The sequence below is a fragment of the Centrocercus urophasianus genome, unplaced genomic scaffold (assembly GCF_019232065.1).
Source record: "Centrocercus urophasianus isolate 14NV4802_14NV808 unplaced genomic scaffold, USGS_Curo_1.0 seq_16, whole genome shotgun sequence".
In the NCBI taxonomy this organism is placed as follows: Eukaryota; Metazoa; Chordata; class Aves; order Galliformes; family Phasianidae; genus Centrocercus; species Centrocercus urophasianus.
Genome location: NW_024884711.1, coordinates 34138969 through 34165078, shown reverse-complemented (window position 1 = coordinate 34165078; position 26110 = coordinate 34138969). Strand labels below are relative to the sequence as shown.

Sequence of the window (26110 nt, the reverse complement as noted above, 5' to 3'; positions counted from 1 at the left end):
AAGCAGGTGGCCAGGAGGGATGACTGACATCATTGATGTCTTACTTATTTATAACTAAAACAAGAACAAAAGAAACTCCTTGCAGACCTTCTCAGTGAGCACAAAGTGATTCCACATCACACTGCCTTCCTGCTACTGTTACTGTCTGCTCAGACATTTCCTCCCTTACATGTGCTATGTGGAGATTTCTTTGGCAGTGTGGTAGGTGCTGGAGAACTACCACCCTGACTGCACCCCTCCTACTGCTCTGTACAGGCCTACTCATGAGCACTTCAGCCACATGATAAGATTATGGGCTTTCTACCCAACCTTGAGACTTCCATCCCTTCACTCCTTGTTTGTAGAAACAATAAGGTGTCATCAGCCAATGACAGATAGTCCAGGGCTTTACTGTCCAACTCCATCCAGCCCTTGAGCTCACATACAGCAGAGTGCCTTAGTGCAAGAGGAAGAACAAGTACTGCCCATTGCAAAGAAATATTAACTAACCTGTGGAGTTGCTCCTTCTCTCAAAAACAGCACAAGAAAACACCGTATGGTGCTCATCAAGATGTTACTGCCAATTGCATGCTGATTCTGCAGCACACTTTTTAACTAACAACTGGATTTTCTTTCAGCTCCAACGGCTGTCCCTACTGTTTCCGAAGGCAAGCCCGTAGATGAGTGTGATGATGACCAGGCGAACTGTCACAGTGGCACAGGTGATGACTACCAACTGACAGGTGCAGAAACCATCCTCATTTCATTGCAGCTTCATTGTAGCTCATATTCATCACCAGTAACCAGCTAAACATTTGTACTGATTTAATCACTCAGCATAGACGGACATTGGTATGCAGTTTATATTGTCGGTGCTGTCAAAACAGAGGCATCTGCCTTTTACATGTGACAATACTTTTGATTGTTTTCTCAGCTATGTAATTTTGGAAGCAAATAATAGCGACTAGCTGGAGCAGAGGGCTTTTTTTTTATCAGGAATTCTGTCTAATCATAATGTCATAATTAAACTTTCTCTTACTAAGAACAAAACTGGATAAACCTTTTGAGGTTTATTGTCTGAAGTTGAAGAACTCAAAATGAATTATTGTTTAGGTTCTTCCATGTTGTTAAACTCTTCCATGCATAAAATTTAGCACAGGACTCAAATCTCAACCCGAAACCTTACTCACACAGAAACAAAGCAGATTTGATTCATCAAAGTATTCTCACATGTATGCCACCAAAAAGATTTTCATGACCTTCCCCATCAGCACTGCATTACAGCCACAGAGGGGCTGCCATCACTAAAAGGAAAACAGGACATAAGTTTATCTGCATCTGGAAGGGAGAAAGCTTCTTAAATTTCATATTTTCTCACTTCTGCAGAGAACCACTGTCCTTCTGAGATGGCTGATTCTCCATCACTACGTTCTCGATCACTTCAAGCAGGTCACTTACTGCAGAAAGCTCTGGGCCTGCTCTTGTACTAGATCCATACTTCTGTAGCAGCTGAGCTTATTTTTGGACATAGCAACACTGGTTATTTCATCACCTCTCCCTGGTGCACTTATCTAATAAAAGTTTACTGTTTCTTATGTTTATGGCATAAAATAGCACCACAACCTGACAATAGCTGTCCACAAAGACATCGAGAAACCTTAGGTAAGAGAGAGATTGACTTTTTGGAAGCAGCCAAGTAGAACATCTGACAGCAGATATGAGTGAAAGTGCAGTTTCAGCATCAGACCCTTTCTGAGATTTGCCAATGTCTCCCGTAAATGTATGCTGCAAATCAAAAATTGAAAAGCAATTTGTGGGCAGAAAAGATGCCACATGGTCACTGTCACTGCTTTTCAACTCAGTATTCCAGATGAATCTTATTCTTTGTGAAAAGAGCCACGTAGAAAGTCTAATAAAATAGTCCATATTGTGTTAAGGTAGATCAGAAAGCTTTCACTATTACTAAACATTGTAATTTTGTAATTTTTCTGAAAGCAGAGCCAGGTCAGAAAACCCTGGGGCTTCCTGCAAAGCTCTGTGATGAAGGCTGGCTTGCAAGACCCAATAGGTAGAGCCTGTGTGAGAGCAAGGAGACAGATCTGTGCAAGCACCTTCCTGTTCACTCACTAATAGTCTCTGCACTTCAAGCAGCTCAGGACTGCATCCCACATGTCCCTCAGGGAAAGGTTATTGAGCAGAAGAAACTCCCTCCGGCAATTTTTGCAGGCTGTGCTTAGGGAGCAGTTTATAATCTCTAAGACAAGGGAGCAGCCATCACCCTGAGCATCAGATTTTCTGGTAACTGAACCTATTTCACTACTCACATTGAAAATTATTACACTGCCCTTCTACAGAGTGCTGGCACTTCCGTATAATTTACAACCCCACCTAGAAACCCTGGCTCAATTGTTCCAGGCACAGCAGTAATGTTACGTTTTATGTTTGATGTCACATACAACACAAAAAATGCACAGAAGTGATTTTACCAATAAATTTATTGCAAACATTCCTTCAAAATACATAGACTGAAAGTATGTAAGTCTCACAGCCCATGAAGGATGGCAGAGTAAGGCATCAGTGCCATCCCCTCTTTCCTCCACTCCCCATGAGTGCAGTGCCAGCATTCTTATGGGTACGGCTGCTTGAGTCACTTCCCTGATGGTACTTGCACATATGTGAGTATCACAATGAAGCCTCCCTTGCAATTAACTATAATTGTTCTGTAGGCCAGATTCCTTCCTGCTCTATTTGGACCCCATACAGAGCTACTCTATTTGCGTGTCTTATAGCATTTCCCATCAGATCACTCTCACAAACATAAAGCTGATATAGCTTGGGCATTCATTCTCACTGGAAGTCATCATACTCATCCTTTCTATAATGCTTTAAGTACTTGCTTGCTGGAGAAGAGAAAAGCCAGTGACTGGTAATCAGCACCCCACTGTGCATTTATAATTGCACTAGTTTACTTTTTGTTTCCTTTATCAATATGAGGCTTACCTTTAAAAAGTCAAGTATTTTTAAAATATCAATTAGTGAGCATAGAGGGCCATGACCCCTCTCATCTCATGTTCATCTACTTGAAGAATAAAACAAAGTTCTTAATTTCCCCTGCTCTTTGAGACAGAAGTGAAACCTGCCTAAAGAACAGCCAAAAGCTGGGCAATTCCTATGCAGCTCATATGCAAGCTGGCCTCACAAAGTGGTTGTGAAGCAGTGCAGGGGCTGGAGGACCCCAGGTGTCTGATATGGCAAGCATGTGCTTGCTGAATGCACAGATTCGTGAGTGTCATGGGGGCTAGGGAGATCAGTCACTGACATCCATCTGATTTTGACAAATCACTGTCTGTAAAGTGAGGACAACCGTAAGGGCACGATGGAGATTGATTACTTGGTGTTTGCGAGGACTCAAAACATAGAAAGCTTTATTTGAGTTTTAGGTGAGGTGTTTTTTGGCCTGTTTGTTGGGGTTTATTGCTTTGGTGGTGTTTTTTTGTTTTGTTTTGTTTTTGTAAAGAAAACCAGAAATGTAATGTCATATTTTCATGCTTAAGGTACTCAGTTGCCTTCATATCTAATAAAAGGTGGTCATATTTCAGATTTATATGTAGGATGTTCCTAATGACCACTGTGTCCTTGTTGTGTCGCACGTATCATGATATACATAATTTCTTTTCCAGGTGGAACTACAGTGCTGAACACAGAAAAGCCGACAGTAATAGACAATACATTACAACCAGGTATAAAAAAGAGTTTTTTCTTATTAAAAAAAAAAAAAAGAAAAAAAAAATTCCATGCCTGAATTTCATGCCAAAATAATGAATTGCAGCTTCCTGACTCCCCAGTCCCTAAAAGTCTCTGAAGTAAAGAAGCATCTGGTCTTTCAGCTCTATACAGTAAATATTTTATTCCTTTCATCCACATGTAGACAAAGCAGAGAACAAGATTTCCTTTTGCATCAGCAAATGGTAAATGTGACAAAATTAAACTATCTTAATCAAACAGTGGATTTTGTTAGAATGGCATCTTAGCAATACAGTTTGTTTGCAAACCTGCGAAAGACAAAAACAAGCCACACAGGCACATTCACTTTTAATGTCTGTGGTTTCACAAAACGGACAAGTTTGCCAGTTTTATCCACCAGAGAGCTGGCAGTTTTACAACATTGTTTTCTAGCAAGCTTTCTCAAAATAGGGTTACATAAACTACTACCATGAGCTTGAAAAGAGAGGAACAAGTTGTCACTGGCAGCACGTCCTTTCTACTTAATCAATACAGTAACTAGCAGCTTTTAAAATCCTTACTTTTCTGCTTCCAGATCCTTCATGGCATCTTTTTAATATCCTGTTCAGTTTACTGGGAATAGGGGATTGAATAGATTTGGTCAGAATATCTGAACTGTAAAAACTGGTAACACCAGCTTAAAATGCTGTGCGTTAGTGAAGGTGGAGTGGTAAAGAGGTCAGCTTTCGACAACTCCCATTTCCTCCATTAAAGTATGCACAGCTTTGCAAGTGATTTGTAGCAGGGTGGGCACGTGTTTATCATTGTTTCCTCAAATGTATGACAGAAACCATTTTTGCTTCAAGTGAAAAAAAAAGGTACTAATAATGGAAAAGTTTCTTACAGAGCGCCAGCGGTGTCGATCTGACAAAGAGATAGAGCCGGCTTCTCTCTGACGTTGTTCCCACTCTCAGCCTCTGCATTCCACTATTGCAAAGGCAAACGCTTGTACTCTCCCTAAAATTTGTCCCCAGGGCCATAACGTTTGCTTTGTCAGCATATTCTATTCCTAACTCTGACTTCTGTATGAGTGGGGCAGATTGAGGGGTACCAGAGCCTTCACAGAACACTTCTTCATGCTGCTCTCTCACAACCAGCACTGCTGCAGGGCTGAGGAACAACTAGTGATTCTACAGTTTGGGGATGGTGAAGGCAGAAAGGATATTTCAGTGGGCTTAGAGTAAAATTTTGGATTCTTCTGTCTGAAATGAGCTTTAAGTCTTCTACTTGACTGAAATGAAGGATTTTTTAGTTCTTTTTACTGTCTTCTTGCATTCAAACAAATGCTCATACAGTTCTCCTTGCCCCTCCCCATTGCCAGTTGCAGTTGCAGGTTGTGTTTAATCCCTTTGGCTTGGGTGGGACTTTCTGTGCCAGAGATGAAGATGTCCTCATTTTCCCTCCTTACTTCCCTCCTGCACCACCTTCGTTTACTTCACCATGAGCCAAGTTTTTTCTCTACTGAAGAAGTTTACGAGGTTCCCTTCAGAGCATGCCAATGCTACTTCCCTGCATTGTGCTGGTAGGAGCTGTTTCCTTCCGAGCAATAAGGGACAAGCTCACATCCCAAACACCAGGCTCCCACATGACACTACAGTACAAAGATCATAGACAGAGATCACTCAGATGCTAATAAATAAGAATAGGGTTTCCAGAATCGGCAGTTCAAGACATAAAGGTTTCCAGCTGTTTTGTAATCCCTCACTGAAAACCAGCCAGAAAAATCCCAAAAAGGGGCAGCCAGAATTTCCCCTCAGCGTAGGAAAGCCCTCCTGGCAGAGAGCTGATGTAAGCCACTGCCAGCCACGGCATCTCGTGCCACGGTGATTTGAAACACCTTTGCCAGCCCTTTCAACACCAGTACCTCCCGTGGCACAGGTACTTCTGCAAGATGAGCTAAGGCCCTGTACTCCTGAGCTGTCTTCCTGCCTGTGTTCAAGCCTTCAAGCAACCCTAATCATGTTATCCCAGACTAACGTGCTTGTCTATGTCAAAGTCTTGAGCTTATCCTATTCCTGCCAGCTTTCATACACTATGGAAACAGTTAAGCGCAAATAGCTGGAAAACCTCCACATATAAACAAGCTTTCCATCAAAGAGACTTTTACAGTTCATTCCAAGGAGACTGAATTGTAAGAAAATAAAAAAGAATCATTATTTCCAACTGCTCAAAAAGTTTAAAGCTTTGGATTATTTTTTTTTATTTATTTTTTTTTAATAGGATCTACTTTTCTTCTCAGACTTAAAAATGTGCTTTTAACAAACCTGTCTGTCAAGGTAAATACCTTTCAGACCTCAGTCCTCAGACTCACCAGAAACTCTTGACTCTTAGCTATTTACATACAGAGCAAGCTGTTCATTTACATAATGTGCTCTTGGAGCGTAAGCTCAGTTCTTTGTAAAGCAGACTGTTCAAGAAGTAACGTATCTTGTTTTTCACACATATAGTAGCTATTTTGGAAAAATGTAAGAAATCTTGAGGTTAAAATCTATACGAAAAAATCATTTAAAGGTAGAAAATATCTGAACCTCTTTTATGTCAGGATGACTTTTCATCGATAAAGGATGTAAAGGGATATTAAAGCACTTAAATTATAATTTACTATCATTTGAGGTAATTCCAAGCTGCCAATATAAATAGTATAAAAAGGTGAAATGCAAATAAGAATCAGACCCAATACACTACTTTGAAGTGTTTCCTTTTTTAGTGTTGATCTACCTTTTGGCAAAAGCATCCTATAAGTAATTTTCATAGCATTTTTAATGCCATCATGCTCCTTCTTGCCTTTTGTTGGAGGAGTTATAAAAATATGTCGAAGTCTTTGGGCCACAAAAGATTAATGGACTTGCAAGAAACTCACTCAACTAGATTTTCAAATGACTTTCTTGTTCACGTGCAGTAATGATTCCAGCTGTGAGCAAGATGTGGTCAAGAAGTACAGCTGTTGGTTACTCTTTGAGAGGATAAATCTGTTTTAATTCAGTATCACGTACCCTACATTTTCAAAAAGACATATGGGATTTCGTCACACCTCCGTCTCAGATTCTCATCTGAACTGCTGCTATGCAGTTACATAATAGCTGGTTTTCTTCATCCTCTCAATGTACACAAACCCCAAGATCAATCACCTGCTGGCAAGGGAATTATCTTAGCAGGGGAATAGGACAGCGCTGCAAAGGGAGCCCACCACATCCTGCTCATCCTTCCCTCCCCTCTTCTTTCCTTCTTTCCCCGAGAGCTACCAAGCTAGAGTTCAAGGACAAAGAAACGGACAGATTGCCTATAGCGTACTGTGAGCTACTGTATCAGCCTCCTGGGACGTTTGTTAGAATCACTGAACTATTCTGTCTTTTGCTGGGTTAGACCCATTGTCCATACATCTAATGAACCTGTCCTGATGTTACAAGTGTCTGTTATTAATTGGTTAGCAGGTCCGTTTTTTTTTTTTTATGGGTCCCTGGGAGAAGCACTGGAAGAGTCATAAGAATAGACAGTAAGAGATGGCATGTTTAAGGAGCCCATAAAATGAGAGCACTGTGAAATAAAAGCCTTGCTTTTGATTTCCAGTCCCATTGCTGTGAATGTCTAAGGAACATATTAACGCAATCACTTTTGAGAAAACAGTAGGGACCGAGCAAGACGTAGCTGACAAAGAACGCGTTACAGGCCAAATCCTGCTCGATTTCAAGGGGTTCTCATTAACTTCTACATAGAAAATAAGTTCATTTTAGTGCTTCAAAGCCGCAAAGCCAAGGAACAGGCATGGCCAAAGCATATCAAATTTAGGCATTTTGCCAGTTTCCTGGACTATATATTTAAAATGAAAGTGTAAGAAATACTTTATTACATGATGCTGTGAAATTTAGCCCTGCTTTGAAGCTCTCATTCTAGTCACAGTGTTCAGAGCTTGCTTCAGACCATGAAGAAGGCAGCTTCTCTCACTCCCTGCATGTTAGATTTAACAACTAAATTCTGGATATTTTCCTCATCCATTTCAGTGCCCATTTCTCTTTGAAGCATTCGAAGCACCCTTAGCAGTATTCAAGGGAAGAAAGCGTTGTTCGCACCACATGAGGTTTTTCCTTTGATTAGTACCGAACTACACTGTATATCTCAGTTCTCAGGATGTGAAACTGAGAAAACAGAATATTGTAATTCTCCTTCTCTAGATTCTTTGCCCGTACTTCTTCTGTGTCCTCTGCTATTTACTTTTATTCAGAGTTGAACAATCCCAGTCCTTTCAACCTATTTGCACCATGTGCTCATTTATGCTGTCTTACATCTTCAGATGGATGTGATCTATCCACCATTGTTCTGCTTTCTTGTGGTCTGAATACCACACAGGTTATCACAAGCTTCACATGATATAATCCTTAGGGATTAATAAGATTAATTTTGTTTTAGGTCCTCTAAGGCCTTTTTTATATTTCTGTTTCATGACTCTGATGACAAAACCATGCAGTATAGCTCTCTCCAGGCTCTCCAGGCTTCCTTGACAATGAAAGGAAATTTTTCAAAAAATTAAAACCCTTTAATTCATTTCAATGTCACTCTATTTTTTTTAAAAACTCCCCTTGATTTTCAGATGTCCCCTTTCAGGGAAGATCTCTTTGATCATGGCCCCATTGTCTAGGAAAAAAAAAAAAAACATATACTGAAGCAAGAAACATAATGGATTGCGTTTTTGTACCATGTGTGCACAGGCTGAGTTCTGCTTCTTCAACATTTTGAGCCCAAAGAGACATTATTCGCCACAATCTGCCTCTTTCCTAGAAAAGGCTGAGGTCCGCCAGGAAACATGTTTTCTCCACATTGAATTCCTGTGACAGACAGTATCTGTTTAATTCATTTGCTCCCAGTTAAGATGCCGCATCCGTGACAATTTCGGGTAGACCCCTCCAGAGGCCAGCAGGAGGCCGGGGAGTTGGGTTGGGATGGGGCAGATGAAAGGCGGGGGCGAGGAACAAGGAACAGGGATTGCAAAGATGCTGCAGCACAGCCGAGGTGGAGGAGAGGGACAGGAGCTGCAATGCACTCAGACCTCTCTCCTGACAGAACAACACTGGGGGGGGGGAGGCAGAGAAGAGAGGGCACAGTGGCTGAAATGCAGGAAGCCTCTGGATTTGGCTTGAGCGAAATACATGTCTCAGAGCAAGGATTCACTGAACAAGGACACAGCGGGCAAGGAGGAAAGTGATAGATGAACTGCTTTTATATCTGTTCTGTCTTGACCTACTCACCTACAGGTTTTCTCTCTGTTCGTAAAATAGCTCTATAATACTAATTCCAGTTTACTTCCTATTAAAATCTAAGATGCGAGTTCAAAAGTCTTTCCAGTCTTCTCTGGGCTCCTTTTTTATGTGGAGCTCTTTGCCACATCAGACTGGAAGAGACTCACCTCAAAAGTCTGCCCAGTTGCAGGTGCCAGCATACTTCCCGTATTTCTCTATATTTTCCCACAATAAACAAGAGGCATCTATCCTAGGAGTTACATTTTCTTTCTCTGGGTATTTTGTTTGGTTTTTTGTTTGGTTGTGTTTTTTTTTCTTCTTTGTTGTTGTTGTTTTAGTAATGGGAAAGTCAGTAGAAGAACAGAATTCTTCTCCCAGACCTGATAATGGTGGGAGAAAAGAGTCCTTTGTTCTTAGTTCATACTTGCACAAAGCATCTCATTAAAGTAAATCTAAGTTTTTTCCTTTAATAAAGCATGAGTCACGCCTGAGAAAAAGACTTTGGGTTTTGGTCACATTGCTGTGGGAGGGGTATTACTCTACTGGGAGCCGGCATTGCTCTGGGTGAGGTAAAAGTTCATACCAATGTGGTAGAAACCAAAAACCAAAAGATTTCAAACTGGTTATTAAAATAAGAAATGTGAAGAATATGCTATGTTTGTATGATCTTTGCATACAAATTCCAAGTTGTAGTGAGTAAAATAAGCTACAATCTATTAAACCTTTGGGCAGAATTGAAGAGAAGCTGAAAACAAGATATGATCTCATCCTGACCATAATACCAGATTTCCCTTGTTTTACATGGAGCTTGTTTTGAAGCTTATTTTGAGTTCATTTGGCAATCAGCCACATTTGTCCCTTTTCTGTCTCAACTTGTCCATTTCAATGCTGCCATCTTGTGGGCCAGCTTGTCTGGAAGATGCTGCAGTGCTATTCCTGACTGATGCCATGAGCTTTGCATTTCACCAGAAATCCTTTCCTGCCCAGGACATTTCCTTATTTTTTGTTCCTTATTTTTTATCCAAATCTTATTGTGGTTTGTTGTACAATGTTATGGTACATTACAGTTCAAATGCACATTAACAACCAGCGAATGTATCTGATAAGTGAGCCAGAGTTTTCTTTTGGAGTCATAGATGTTTCAACAGAGTTACCAGGTAACGTGGGGACATTAATCTAACAAAAAAAAAAAATCACAAAATAAGATTCATAAAGCAACAAAAAACAGGCACACTGTTTACTAGAAATAGCCCTCCTTTTTCCTAGCAGGACTACTCTTGCTTCTGTCTTCTCAGACTTTCAGGTGGGAATGGCTCCCTTAGTGGTTAAATGAATGCATTTGGTTTTGAAATGCAAAATCTGAATAATGCAATTTATAATCATTTCCACCCTCTTTTCTATCTTTTCCTGTAGAACTACCATTATACAACTTCAACTGTGGCTTTGGCTGGGGATCCCACAAGACTTTGTGCCAATGGGAACATGACAACCAGGTGGATTTGAAGTGGGCAATTCTGACCAGCAAAACTGGGCCAATTCAAGACCACACAGGTAATCTTGAGTTCATGATTTAGCCATTTTACATGAGGAGAAGTTGTTCTGTTAAACACCAACATGGTTTCCAAAACCAGAAAAGTCTCGTTATACCTAAAATATGTATTGTGGGAAAGATAAGTCTAGGCAACCTGATCCATTATGTGTGGACACAAATGTCCATAATTATCTCTTTTTGGGGGGAATGAAGATCATTCACTGTCAGTAACTGAAGATATATGCTTCTCCTGACTATCCTTTCAATAACTGCCATCTAGGCTGAAAAAAAATCTAAATAATCAAACATTCTGCAAATATCACTTACCAAGTGATATGATCATGAGCAAACCCCACGCTGTTCCTATTTGTGGTTATAGAAACTGCCCACCATGGAAAGGTGTTGTGAGTGAAACTTCTCACAACGGCTTGTTTCCATACCCTCCTATTCTCCAATGGGAGTTGGAGATTGCAGCCATCCCTTCGCTCACACAGTTTTTCCAGAATTATTACCCTGGGAAATTGATTAGTTTGGTTTGTAGTATCTAACTCATGGCTCTGCATAATCAGGCAATAAATATGCCGCTGGCTAACAGAGAAGGGAGTGCATTGTGTGACCTGCATGGCCTCTCACTTCAGTGTTCTCCTTTGCATACGTGCAGATTAATCAAATGTGTTAGGAATGAATACCCCTTCCCACTTCTGCAACCCCTTTGCTTAATGAGAATGACAAGGAAATTAGACAAAATTGGACTTTTTAAATTCTGAGACATTTTCAATTGAATCTTAAGACAAGTACAGTAGTTTCTGGGAAAAAAAAAAACTTATAATACTTTGACTATAAATGGCATTTTACAAATAAATGGCATCAAATTAACTAAATGCAGTTAGCTGAAGTCTGTAATGGTGGAAAAATTGATGTAAAGTAAAATGGCTCAGCAGGATCTGACATTGAAAGGAGGTTAAAAGCTATGTTAGCCAGAGACTGACAAAATCTAAAAGGCATACATAAGTAAAGCTCTAATTAAGACAGTGAAGACAGAGTTCCTGACCCTGTACTACAGTAATATTCTGGAAATGAGAGCTATCTGCACTTTGCCACCAAGGATTATAGAGAGACTGAACCTGTCTTCAATCAAGAGATGAAGAAATGATATTCTTCAAATGAGATTTTGTTGTTTCCTCCAGGTTTTGCTATTGCACAAGACTTATTCATTCCATTAGCTCTAGCTTCAGTAAGTCTTCCAGGCAGCTAATTTTGCTCCTTGCTACACTCATTTTCAATATTTTCCAAAATTTTTCTTGAACTACAAGAGTACCTTCATCTGCCACATTTGCCATAGGGGTGGAGTGGGTGTGAACAGACCACAAGTGATCTGAATGTCACTGCCATCACAAAAGTGCACTTCAGTGTGCTTGTTAACCAGTATACAAGGTATACTGGGAAAACTGCAGTGAGCAACTCCCTGCTGTACTTCTGTAAAACTGAAGAAACTCCAGAGAAGTGACCTTCAACAGCAATTGCTTTAAGACAGCAGGACACTATGTACGCCACTTCAAATTCTTCATGTTATGATTAAATCTGGACAGAGTTAGGTCTTCCAACTGAGATGCCATCCTAATGCTATGATTATTTTCCCTTTTTTTCTGCCTTTGGTGTTCTCTATCACCGTTCTTTGATGAGAGAGATTTGCATTTGTGTTGTGCTGTCCTCTGCAGAGGAGTAAAGTTGGAAAAAGCCTGTCAGCACAAATACTCCTGCTGAAAAAGCTGGACAAGGTGCTACTGCACTAAAATAGGGGAAAAAAAATTCCCAATTTTTGGCAATTTATCTTCAACTTCCCCTACAAAATTCTTTGAGAGATCAGATACTTCCATGTGTGTTGGCCAGGATAATTCTTTGAGAGATCAGATACTTCCATGTGTATTGGCCAGGATAATTCAGACTGCTCACAGAAAAATCCAAGTAAAATACTCACATTTCATGTTAGAATAAATATTTCTCTTTTTCTCTTAGTAGGCCCACTCTTTCCAACGTCTAGATTTAACCCACTTGTTTTGTTTCTGGTTAATCTTTTACTATGCTGTACTTCTTCACTTGTTGAAAAAGCCTCACCCTTCTAAAACATCTTTTGCCTCTTTTTTTAACTTTTCTTTAGCTAAAGCACTGGTATAAGCATATACTTATTTCAGCAGATCACCAGCACTTTGCTTCAGTCAGTATTTCACCTAGTATTTTGTTGGCAAACTAATCATGTTCCCACATGCTTCCCTACCCAAATAAGCATTTTCAAAACCGAAGGTATCTAGTGTTCAGATTTCTTATGTAAAATCCACACATAAACCCATTCTGCCATGATTATCTTATGGGAAGTGGCTCATAAGAATACAGAACCCAGTATGCTATTGCCAAAATCAAAGGGATTAACTCTGGCACCATTTATGACAATACTCTGGCTCAGTTTAGGCACCCCATTTAGATTTCAGTTTCTCATCTCTGACCATGGCTGCTCAAAGATATTTTATTCTCCACCAGTGTTCCCATCCTAGCCCTGCCTTCTCAAGAACAGCCTCAAAAGACACTAAAAGCTCTTTACACGATCGGTGTAGAGTAGGCCCAGGGGACTTCAGCCAGGCCCACTGCATGAGGACCAGCCCTCAGAAGCTGTGCAGTGACTGACGAAGCACTCACTGTCACTCCAAACATGCCCTTGCAAACATGCCCCTTCCTGAGCAAAAGGAAACAAATTCTGAGTGCTTCATGGCACACGCTTGGCACGGGGCATCTTGTTGAGCAGCAGGAATACACTCCCTCTGGGGCATACTCAAAACTTCACCCTCAGCTGTGAGACTTTGGGGCAGAATGCCAAGTGACTGGGACTGGCAGAGCTGAGATTTCTTAGTTGAACAAAGAAAATGACATCTGGTCACTATCCCTAATGCAGTTCCTTTGTCATAGCAGGAGATGGTAACTTCATCTACTCTCAAGCTGACGAAAGCCAGAAAGGCAAAGTTGCCCGGCTGTTGAGCCCCGTCATTTACTCGCAGAACTCTGCGCACTGCATGACTTTCTGGTACCACATGTCTGGCCCACATGTTGGCACCCTGAAGATCAAGTTGCGCTACCAGAAGCCGGACGAATATGACCAGGAGCTGCTGACCCTGAGTGGGCACCAGGCAAACTGCTGGAAAGAGGGCCGCGTTCTTCTGCACAAGTCCGTGAAACACTATCAGGTGAGCCTTGCTGGTCATGCTTTAGCAGAAAATGTCACTGCAGGATTTATGTTAACAGTATTATACCTACAGATGAGGTGCTATTGCTGTGAGAGTAATAATAGTGGCATATTTCATGCTATCACAGATGACAGTGATACAAGCAATTTGTTATAGAAGGCCAAATAAATGCACTAGAAATCATTTCTAAGCTGTCAAAAAAACTGCATCCTTGCCATAGTTTTGCTGCTGATGTAAAATATTTCTGGGAAGTTTTGACATTGTATGAATTCACATTTGTGCATATAAGATCGCAGAGGCACATAGCACTGATTGACAGGCCACAATCAAAGTGTATGTGTCATGTGGCATTGTGACAACTGGAGATGTGTGTTAACAGCTAATTAAGAATTCCTGAATGCTTTAGTTGTGTGTTAACATGAAAACAATGGGAAAATTATATTATTTTTCCAGGTGGTTATAGAGGGAGAAATTGGAAAAGGAAATGGAGGAATTGCTGTGGATGATATTAATATCGACAATCACATATCTCAAGAGGATTGCCAAAGTAAGTATGCATAGCATGGATGTATAGAGATCTAATCCAGCACATTTATTTACTTGGATTTATTTAGATAGCTCATTTTGTGGGTTTTTGATTTTGGTTGTTTCTTTTTTCTTTGTGAAAAGGATACATAATTATTGGCTATATTGGAAGCTTAGCACTGAAAACACCCTGGTCTGGTCCATAGTCTAATTGGTAGGCTGGCCTCAGTTCTACAGTGAAACAGTCTTTCGGATCAGAACTGGCATCCCCCTGATGGGTCACTGCGCATTTACATCCTCACATCTCTCCTTGTATTTTTTATTGCTGTACTCTTTACATTTTTCTGCTTTTCCTAAGGTTTGCCTACCTTAAGTAATGCTCAAAATTCTTCACTCCTTTTAGATCACTTATCCTAGGTTTTTTTAAACACTTCATCAAACCTACATTTGATACACAAACGTGGTTCAATGGCCTCTGCTCTGTCCTTTGCTGCCCTGCAGCACAGAGTTTCCTATTACTCATTTACCGTGGTCATCAGCTCCCAGAAGCGTGTCACTGAGTAGTACTGGATCATGGTCTGTTTTGCCTCTGAGCCAGGCTGTTCTTGAGCCACTATTTCAGTCATTTTGTTTCTGGCCAGTCTGGAGTTATTCCATTCTCAGCCAATCATATGTGCATTGCATACTGCGTGTAATTTGGCAGCAGCACTCCAGATAAACACAAGCAACTAAATCCTGTCCTTCATGATGGAGATTGAGCTATGACTTATATAAGAGAGAAAATAGAGCAGAGAACCTTCAGCATCAGAAATGTAAACTTACACCACTTGAGTTGGCAGCACATTGGAGAACAAAGATAGAGGTTGTTCTCACCCTTTGTGGCTAACAGCCATTTGAGGATAATATGACGGGCTTCAACTACATGGTAATTTCATAGCTGAATAAGGCTGCACAGTCTCTTCATTGTGCAGTCCGTCTCCTCGATTCATCCTGCAGAACAAGTAAATGTTACCAGGAAAGAAAGTCAGAGCACACTGCTTGGTCCTCCTGCAGTGATTTCAGTGCCAAGCAAGATGCTGGGACCACAGTGATGGCACTGATTTGACTGAAATGAAAGAGGCAAGTAAATTATTTCCTACCTCCTCATTTCAGATATATGAACTGAAATCTCAAGCAAGAAAAAAAGACAAATGGAGTTTCTATTTATATCATCCCAACCAAAATAATAATAATAATAATAATCAGGTTAACTGTCCACCAGGAAAGGAGGAAAAAAAATTCAACCCCCAACAGTAAAACTCTAATTGGCATTTGTATATTTCCTCCTTTCAGATATACAAACCGAATGGTGAGCAGAAATTTTGGCTTGTGTGAGCTAAAGCTCATTCAGCAGTCCAAACACAAATGGTCTCGCTGCAGTTCTTGTGATTAAATGTGCCTTCACTGATGAAGTGTTGTGGAATTGGGCTCCAAAATTGTAAATACAATGAATGAGATGCTAATTTATCATACTGATTTCTCTTTTGTAGGCATGGAAAACCCCTGCTGATAACTCTAAAACTGTGCCAAGATTGGGTGGAGAGAAGTTTTTAAATCTTTCTTTTTTCTCCATTAATTTTCAGAGCCCGTCATAATGAACAGTTCTGTCAAGCTGACATAATGATGCTCTGACACAGAAAAATCTGCTATACCATTATTGCCAGCATGATAGTCAATCAGTGTTTGTAACCCTAATAATCAATGTCAATTCTCTTTGCTTCATTAGAATCAACTGATGAGGAGAATGAAATAGATGATGAAGACCAAGAAAGTAATCAAACAGGTAAAAATTATGCTATTGTTACAAGGAAATGAATTACACTGTGTATTTTCACATGAATTTGTATATTCTATTTCCTTATTTATGGATTGGTTCTCTTAATTGCATATGGCACTAAGTTTTGTTGTTGTTTTTCTAGAGCAGATAATTAGAAGGCTTACATTTATACTAAGGATTTCACAGTTTTATTCTTCTATGCCTTATAATCTTATGGATTTTCTGTCATATATAAATATTTTAGAAATTCAAATTTTGTTTACATATATTTGTTACATTGTATATTTATATTTATTACATTGTTATTTATATTTATGCACACACACACTATAGATCCCTAATATTTTTTTATCCAGAGGGCATACCCACAGATGAAGAAAAAGCTATCACTGTATTTTATGTCTCATGCAGTGTCTAGGTAATTAGGCTCAAAACTCTTCAGGCTAATCATTTCTCAGACCTTGCAGAAAATATCATTTTATAACCAGTCTACCAAAGCGTTATCATTTTCAATGATGATAGCTGTAAATGGATCATTAAATGGATCATAATTGTCATATTGTCCTAGTAATAAAATACATTCGCGTTTTTCAAGCAAAGAGCTTCTTTTTTTTTTTTGTTACAGTCAACAAGATGATCATTGGGTTTAGTGAAAGAGGAGTTCATCCAGAAATACTCCTTTGCTTTTCTTACAACAATTAGCAAGTTTTATAAGCTTAGCATATCTCCTTAATAAATTGAATTTAGGGAAAGCATTGTGATATTCAGTGAGTATTTGACATAAGGAGGCAGAGTGCTCTCCTGTGTCAGTTCTGTCACTATCCCCATCTCTAGGTTCATTCCTGAAGCCAGTGAAGTAGAGACAGAATCAAACTGGCTGATGATTCCTGATTGATGTCTAAGACTATAAACATTCACACTGAGCTGTGTAATATTTAACATTTTGGAGATAAATACTGCAGACAAGCAAAATATAACCAAAAGGTCTGGTTATTCATTCTTGAGACTCCCACATAAGTCAAGGCAGAATCAGACTCTTGCTACCACGCAACAGATTTAATTACTGGAGAGCAGCATGAAGAAACTAGCAACTATTTAAGCCCCATTATAGTTTTCAGTTATTTGTGACTACTTGTAAGAAGCTAGGTTTTCAAACTTCATAGCAATTTATGCCAAAAGCTTGATATCCTTTCTTCAAATTTCCAGCTCATCAAACAAAGATCTAACTGGAATCAATTCTGAACATTTTGCAACTCTTACTCTATTTCAGGGTTCACTCCTTCATACCATACAGATGAGGAGTACGATGACATCTCCAGGAAACCAGGCAATGTCCTGAAGACGCTAGACCCAATCCTTATTACCATCATAGCCATGAGTGCACTTGGTGTGCTTTTAGGAGCCATCTGTGGAGTTGTTCTTTACTGTGCCTGTTGGCACAATGGGATGTCAGAGAGGAACTTGTCTGCACTGGAGAATTACAATTTTGAGCTGGTCGATGGTGTAAAACTGAAGAAAGATAAACTAAACACACAGAATTCTTACTCGGAAGCATGAAGGTATAAAGCAACTTGAGAAGTTTCAGAGAATCGGGATGGAAGGACATAGCTCGGTCGTGCTGGGGAACTGTTGATCATCTTTTACTGTACAGGCTGTAAAGTGCATTGATGACACTGAGCCAAGCTTTTCTCAGGAGCTTCAGCAAGTGTGTAACCGATAAACATGGACAACAATCTGTGTTAACAATCTGAATCATGTACAGTCTGCTTTTTCTGTTGGTTTTATTTGAAATAATCAAATGCTGGTGTTGAGACCAAGTATGATTGACTTCTAGTTCATTCTGTCTTTCTTTCTCTCCCTCTCTTTTGTTTTCTGTTAATGGGTAATTTTCTTTTTACTGTGCAAAATCCAAGATGCTGTCACAAAGTGTATTCAGTGGGGTCCTTCGGATGGACATGCTGTCTGTAGCTCAGTGCCCAGAAATTATTGACGTAACAGCAATTTAGTGGACTCCTGCACCTGTATTTGTGTATAATTGCTCGTGTTGTGCATAGGCAAAGAAGGGTTAGGATGTTTTTGAAAGTACTGCTGCATCAGTACCAATATAGTGTGTCAGCTCTGTTTACAAAGCAATACAGTCAAATTTTATTGATGTTTTTCAGTGTTGTACTAAATTTTGTGCTTGTGACTCCATAAAAGAGTATGTGCCATCATCAGACACAACTGGTAACCGAGTATACTGCCTAAAATCTAAACAGAAAAGTCCTTGGCACTGGCTAGTGTATGTCCTCTCAAGTGCCTTTTTGTTTGTACTGCTTCTCATTGTGTTAACACTGACTGCAGCTCTGATTCTCTCCAATTATGCCCTTGTCTTTAATCATATTCTGATGGCTCACTGAATAAAAGAAAAGTATATTTTAGTGTAAGAGAGCAGCCTCGGCAAGGCAAGGGCTAATCAGATTTGACCATCTGGCTTGATTGTTCTGCTTTCTGTATTTCAACTTCATGTCTCTTGACCCTTTTGTATAAAGCTGCAATATCCCCTTTTATTGTTCTTTCATATAGAATGTATTTTCAAATGTAAAATCTCTCTACCTTTCTCTTCTTGTTCTCTCTCTTTCTCTCTCTGAGTAGATTGCATAAACATTTGCCATTGCCAAGGAAAGAAAACTGCAGCTTTAACTTGCTGGTAATGGCAAAAGATTTTATTAGGGTTTGTGTTAAAAAATAAGGGAAAATTCTTAACTTTACCCTCCAAAGTCGAACTTTGGATTTCTTCTTAGCGGCATAAAGTGACAGTATCTTTTTTCCTGAAGTCATGAAACGTATTTTATCCTAAACGACTTGCCTGTTAATTACACTAGGGAAATGAATTCCAAGCTGAAAATATTGCCTATAAAATAAGAAACTTTCCTCCTCCTGTCCCTACCTGAATCAGAGTTCTCTCAGTAAACCTTCATTTTCATGCTAATCAGTGCTAATTGGGCCTGCACATGAGTTCTGAGGGCAGAATAAAATCCTGTAGTGTATGCGGGAGATGTCCTTGCTGTTCTGTTATATCCCACTGGCATTTCCTACCACGAGGTTTCTGTTTGACTAGAAGTGCAGATAGCAATAGATTTGGTGAGCAAAGCTAATGTAAGCTGTCAGGACAACATACGCTACAATTATGTGGCGATTTTTAATATTTCAGGACAAGTATTATTGAAAAAATAACATCCAGCAGTTCATACAGCTGGTCTGAGAAGGTAAAAAGAAATAAAATGATGCTGTGCTCAGAGGAGCTCTCTGCAATGATCAAGATGCAGCACAGTCAGAGCTGGGGGGCTTCAACCCATGCAGACCTGGGGAAAGGACTGTTCTGGAAAGAGCTGAACAACTGTTCTTCCTCACTGGGTTCCTTCTGTGGAGCCAGGCAAGAGACTGTGATTTCTGGAGTTAGTCTTTTCTGCAATTGGTTTTGTAGGTAAGCATTGAAATATCCTGCCCAGGATTAGGACTATGAAAGGAATAATTCAGCCCTGAACTGCAACAAAATCCACCCTTGTTTATCAGTTAAACGTTTTAAAGCATATCATGTAACCAATACTAATCACAAAACAGAAACTAATCACAAAACAGAAAATCTACCAACTTAGAAATTGAAAAAGAGGGAGGCTGAAGGTAAAAAATATGAGTTACGTAGCTGAAAATATTTTAGAGGAAGACTCAGTAAAAAAAGCAGTAGATGGTTGCTACTTCAAAGGACTCCTGAAAGCAGCGGCTGTAGCAAATACTGAAACACGCACTACAGGTCATCACACCTTTGCCTGAAGTGGAAGGGTTACCTCCCCAGGCTCTAGGCCTCAGCCCCTCCAGAAGGTGAGGCAGAACACCCATGACTTCAAAGTTAAGCCCAAAATTTAGACCATGAAGCGGCCCAAGAGGCAAGCTCACTTGAACAGAGGCAGAATTTTCATTTACATCCACCAGTGTAAGCTGACCATCATTGTATTGCAGCAGCTAGTTAATTAACCCAAAGAAAAGAAGGATTTTTCTGGATTTTATTTTCAGGACGCCGCCATGTTATTCGGTTGTGTTGTATTAGAATCTGCTCTCCTTGTCTCAAAACACATCCACTATGACCGAGAGTTACGTTTATATATTGCCTTGAGGAGAAAATCCCACCGGGGAGCCCAGGCCCAAAACTTCCTGAAATGTTCCCACAGATTTCAGTAGATTCTGGACCGGCTCTTGGTCTCAGTCCGTTTGAACAGTAAAGCTGACGGTTGTTTGTGTGGTGTTTTTTCCTTTGCTCTTTTAATGTACTGAGGATGGTAAACATAAAAAAGAATGTTATCTCCTTTGTAGTCTTCAGACTTTACTATGATAATGAGGATCTAGCACTGAAGATTTGATTTCTCTGAAGGTAATAGAATGAAAGTTGCCCTTCAAAAAAGGAAAAATGATACTGCAACTTTACATTGAAAAGTATCTTGCACTGATAAATATATTTAAAAAAATATATGTTTATAAAGTTATTAATTTGTAAAGGCAGTGTTACAAAATGTTCAGTTTATATTGTTTTAGATTGTTTCATAATTTTTAAAGTGTAAAATAACATATTTTTTTCTTTATTGAAAAACTATAAAAATCTTCTGTAGTAAAATGATTTCATTTTACTGGTATATTATTGCTTCATGTTTTGTACCATCATAAAACTTTGTGCAAATTTTTTTTACAGAAATTTTTATTTTCTATGACAATATGACACTTGTAAATTGTTGTTTCAAAATTAACAGCAAAGCCTTAACTTTAAATGACATTTGTATTCTCAGACACTGAGTAGCATAAAAAGAATCACATAGAACTGAACTGTAACTTAAATTTCCAAACTATGACTACTACATTCCAAAGAAACAGTTGAATTAAACATTTTCATAAAATATCCCCTACCTGATGTATTTTATTATACCAAATGCATTTGTTTTATTAAATGTCTGTTTTTCTTTAGAATCTTGCAACAACCACATTTTAATCATAGTTAAATATGTTTCAAGGCAATTAGTTAGAATAAAAGTTAGGATATATCTTGCTGGCTCTAGGAGCTTCCTGAAGTTAACCCGAGAGCTCACTGTTTAGGATGGTTTTAACAACGTGGTTTTAATGCTGACCACTCTGCAAATTAAAGTTTGTCAAATCCTTCCTTTATGTGCACACAGAAACAATGCATATACTGCCACTGTGTCGCTAGGTTGAGTGCTCATAGACACATGGTTTACTTTATCTTCTTTGCTGTTCCTGGGAAAAACAGTGTACTTACTACTGTGTTTTTGATGATTGTGGCATTTAAAAAGAAAGCACAAAATCTTCCTTGGGAGAGCAGCATTTTGGATGCCTATTTAAAATAGATGGGAGCTACAGCAAAGTTTCTGAGCAAAGCCATGTTTCGTGGTCACAGTGGAGGTTGCTGAAAGCATAGCTGTGAGAGTTATTGTCCATATAATCACTAAATCCAAATTCCATAGGAATATACTTCATCACTTCCTGTTTCTCTGATACTCAGCCACAGGGCATCTTGAGGGAATATAAATGGCACTTAAATTAATTAGTGAAAAAATGAATCTATAAAGTGAATCCATCAAGAGGCTGAGATAAGTATTTCAAGTTAAAAATTCACTTTCTTAGGGGAGATGGATTAGTCTAGAAGCTAATACTTACCTAGCACTAAACCTTCTGTTTTCCACACTGAACAGGATTCATAAAGGAAAAACAGAAATAGCACAGCGAGTTCTGGTATTCAAACCCACCTGTGCAGAACTGAAGCTTACATTTCAGAACATAACTTGTAAACCTGAAAGAAAATGATGAGCAGGCTGGAAAAACAGATGGGTCAGCTGAAGAAAAATAAAGCCAGGAGCACCTAACTGAGGCTCCAGTAGACCCTGAAGTCACTGACTGCAAAAAGAACCTTAGGTGGGTAGAAACAAGTAAACACTTCTAATTTTACCAATTAAACATACCAGTCCTAAACCAGCAGCCGTGCAGCTGAGTCCTGAACCCACTCTCTTCTCCTTCCCTTTCAACAGGACAGAAAGTAGTTACACAGCAGATGCACAGGAGAGGCAGGGGGGCCTGGTTGGCACATGGCTGGGAAGGGCCTGCTGGCATCCATCAGCAGGGCCTGTCCATACAGACCTGCCTGCGGGTCCAGAGCTCCCACTCCTGCAGAAGCAACTCCTGACCCTCAGTCCTCCAAAACTACTATGATAGTTCTAAACTTGATTCCCGTATGTTTTGTCTTACGTGCAATCAGTGTATTTCTAATACACATCTCCTTATTTGCTTTTGCAAAGGCAAATGGTAAAATTGCTCTTGATTTTCAGATCACTGGTAAATTTGCTTGTGTGGCGGATGTTTGAACCCAGAAGTAATTCCCTTCCCATTCCTTAATTATCCTATCCTTTGCAGTGCATTATGCCTAACAGCAAATTGGTTCAAGCAACATTAATTTATTAGAGCTTCAATTTCTTTTTTTCAACCATTTTATGCATCAAATCACCCATAACCACAATTTTATCTACAAGTGTTTGTTATTTATAACAGAGTGTATCTTAATTTTTTTGCCATGGGATACTTTGTACTGTTGTTTTATTTGCCCATTAGTCTCTCTGTAGATCTTAATTGCTTTTCTACAGTAGGTCAGTTCCCTATATACACTTCTATTCTCACAGTAACACACAATCAAACTCTAATCTTATCACCCAAGGACTGATTGTGCCCCAGTGTCTATGGCTGAAAATCTCATTAAAAAATCTTCTGGCATTTTTCATGGATGAATGGATTGTTATCATGTGTTCAAACCTAATTTCACCTTCAATAATCATATTCTCCTATTTAAATTTACATTGTTTTTATTCATCTCAAACATTTAATTCATGTCTCTATCACTGTACAGCATCGCTGTGCAGCAACACTGTTCTTGGCTACAGACAGCTGCACTTCCATCATGAGTGAGATGAATCCTATTGAAATAGGAATTACTCCTTACTGAAGTCAGAGAGACAGATCAGGTAGTGCTCTCATGGGGAGAAAGCAAGGAGGAGGTTTGCAAGTGTTGTCATAATGCAGACTGAAGGATTTAATGACAAGAGGCTGGAGGATGAAGGTCTTGCCTGAGGGAATAAATACTTCAGGTGATAGGAGTTGCAAAGGGAATTATCAAAAAGCTCCTGTGTTTGGTCCACAACTCCTCTGGTTTCCCCTTGAAAAACAAGCAAACAAAACAAAAACAACAACATAATTCTCAAAAAACCATCTGCTTCACAGAAATCTCTCAAGCAGTCACCACGCACCATGCACCATGCACCTGTCACCTCATGCACAGAGGAAGGGAATGGAACCAACACATCCTTAGCTGAACTTAAATGGTGAACTTACACACTCAAAGAGGCAAAATGGGTACAGATGTGTCTTTGGAGACTCTGTTTGCATCTCAGGACAATACGATGCACGTTCTTCACACATCATTTTCATCTGAGCACCTTTGCTCTCTTTTCTCAAGTTGCTTCATTCCATTTGCTCCATAAATAAACTGCTCTGGCAATATATTTTTTCTTAACATGTATTTTTAAGTGCATTTATTGCTTTCCTCCCAAATGTGTTTCTAAGACATGCATAGCATGAAATAGCTCTGCTCAATGCTAAGCACACTCTGTGTCAGAAGAAAGGAGAAGACTCTACCTGGCCTCAGTCCTCCTTTCCACATCTCTACCAGGGCTGTGCTCTCCATGTCAGGGGCCCAGACAAGATGTCTTTAATAAAGTAATCTACCTTGCAAGAAGCTTCACTGTTTACTAGATCAGGACTGATATATTTGTACTAATCCATTAATTAAATATTGATGTCAATCTTTCTGCTTAATATTTACTTTCCAGCTTCATAACTGTTAGCATAATAGAGCGGGTCACTCTCCCTCTGCCTTTTGAGATTGCTAACTAAACCCCAGTGTTTTATCTTTCTCTCCTTTTAACCTTCTAATATGACTGTGTTTCCCACAGCTCTATTAGCGAGGAATAAAAAACTGAGAAGAAATGAAGACATAGCTGAGCCCTTTCTATCTATGAGACTGGAAGATCCTTTTGAATAAGTAGAGAAGTTAAATTTATTTTGAAATATATTTTTGTGGAATGAAAAGCAAAGGCATCAGACTGATTGGAGGTGATCTTTGAGAGGGCAGGGAAGCAGTAAGGAGGCAGCTTCCAGAGCTGGAAACTATCCTGTAACACTTGAAAAGGTTTAATAATACTGCTGAGCCATGGGAGCAAAGGAGTACCAAGGTAGGCAGGATATGAAGATATTGATTTACTCCAAGTATGACTGGCGAAATGGTAAAAAACAGAAAAATACTTAGTGCTAAGAGAAGGTCAGAGATGACCTTCTTGTTATAAGATCTCCTAGTGTCTCACAATCAGTTTTCAACCATTCAGTTCAATCTAGAGCTCATGCTGACTAATTCATGTCCTGCAGCACTGAGACTGAGACAAGGAGAAGCTGCTCACCACCGCCCTTTGTGTGAAAAGTTTCTGGCCCTTAACACCAATTCCCTTGCATGTTCTTCAAATGGCTGCATGCAGGAAAAATACCACTTTGCACACATTGCCCACATACTCAAATTTATTTAAAATATTTGTTGTGTGTCATATCGTCTTCCTTTTTCATTTCTTTAGCCTTTCTTTTTATTAAGACAGTACTTGTCAAATAAGCCATGTTCCTCAGGCTCTCTGCCTTGCATGGTGCAGTGCAGCCCAGGTTCTGTTTTTCAGCATAGGAAGCCCCACGTGGGACCAGAGTTCCCATTTGCTCATCTAATGCTGTTCTACCGCCTGAGCTCTTCAGGGCCTGCTAATTGTTTTGCATCACTATCCTGTTTGCAACAGGAGGTCATTGAAAGTTCACTTGAAATCTAGACTATTCCAGTGCCATTATAGGTAGACAACAAAGACCATCTTTGCTACTGTTAACAAGACTTTCACAATCTATTCCCTTTTCTTCATGCATACCTAGGTCATAAAATGGTCTTAAATCCATATAACTTGATAAAGTGCTGAATTATTGCCACTGAATTGTAGGCCATTATCTACAATTAGTTTATAGCTCTTAGTAGCTATTATTGCAAATTATGGACTTTTCAATATCATATCTTACCAAAGATCCTGTTATCTAGTATCTTATCTGTAATATCTAATCCTATCTTGCTTATGGAAATTTAAGTTGCAGCTGCTTTCTGGAAAAGATCAGCTTACTCTCCAGGCTGAAAAAAAACTGGTACCAGCTAACCACCATGGGTATTATGCAGGTTATTTACTCTATGAGGATTATTTGGTTCTTCTTTGTTATATACTGTATGTAATAATGTAAGTGCACACAGCACTAGATAGCCTGACTGAAGAAATGTTGTCAAGGTGTCACCACCTAGTTTAAGAGGATGTCTACCTGTCAAGGAAGACATGCAGTAACTTGTTTCAGAGTACCAGCTTTTCTTTTTCTGTTTATAGAGGTATGATGATAGAACACTTAGATTCTAAGTGTGTGTCATTTCAATGAAAAAAACTCTGGATTTATGGATCTCCTTGAGGAAGTGCCTTCCGATGAAGGACATGAAGGAGCAGAGAGTAGAGGCAGAGTAGATGAGGTCATGAACTTCATTTTAGTTCTCATCATGAGTAATAGTGCTAAACTGATAGTCAGTCAGATCTCTCATTTTCTTTAATTTAACGCTATTCTTCTTGCTCCTTGCATTACTGACCCCACATTATAACTGAACCATGTGTTTTATTACAATGATAAGCACTGCTTTAAATGCACGAGAAGATTTCAGTACTTCTTATACTGCACAGTTATGTGCAGTGAGTTTTGTTCTTTCCATATAAAGAACCATCTCAGAGCTAACAACTTGTATTATTTTAATCAAGTCTCATTTCACATAGATTGTGAACTTTAATACAGACTGCTATTTCTTCTGAGTTTCAGG

At 39.4% G+C, this 26110-nt stretch overlaps 1 protein-coding gene and 1 long non-coding RNA gene across 3 annotated transcripts in view; one reads left to right on the top strand and one right to left on the bottom strand.

Moving 5' to 3' along the window:
* Window positions 1–21025, top strand: part of NRP1 (neuropilin 1) — a 108950-nt gene extending 87925 nt beyond the window's left edge. Inside the window, exons 11-17 of one of the 2 annotated variants that reach the window (XM_042816915.1) lie at window positions 618–701; window positions 3660–3719; window positions 10407–10544; window positions 13486–13757; window positions 14211–14304; window positions 16048–16104; window positions 17369–21025. In XM_042816915.1, the coding sequence (XP_042672849.1) occupies window positions 618–701; window positions 3660–3719; window positions 10407–10544; window positions 13486–13757; window positions 14211–14304; window positions 16048–16104; window positions 17369–17655 (992 nt within the window). In that variant the 3' untranslated portion in view covers window positions 17656–21025. Of the gene's footprint in view, window positions 1–617; window positions 723–3659; window positions 3720–10406; window positions 10545–13485; window positions 13758–14210; window positions 14305–16047; window positions 16105–17368 lie in introns of both variants that reach the window. The other variant, XM_042816914.1, reaches the window with a different exon arrangement.
* LOC122159390 overlaps window positions 1–26110 on the bottom strand; it is a 72396-nt gene that overhangs the window by 918 nt on the left and 45368 nt on the right. The window lies entirely within an intron of this gene.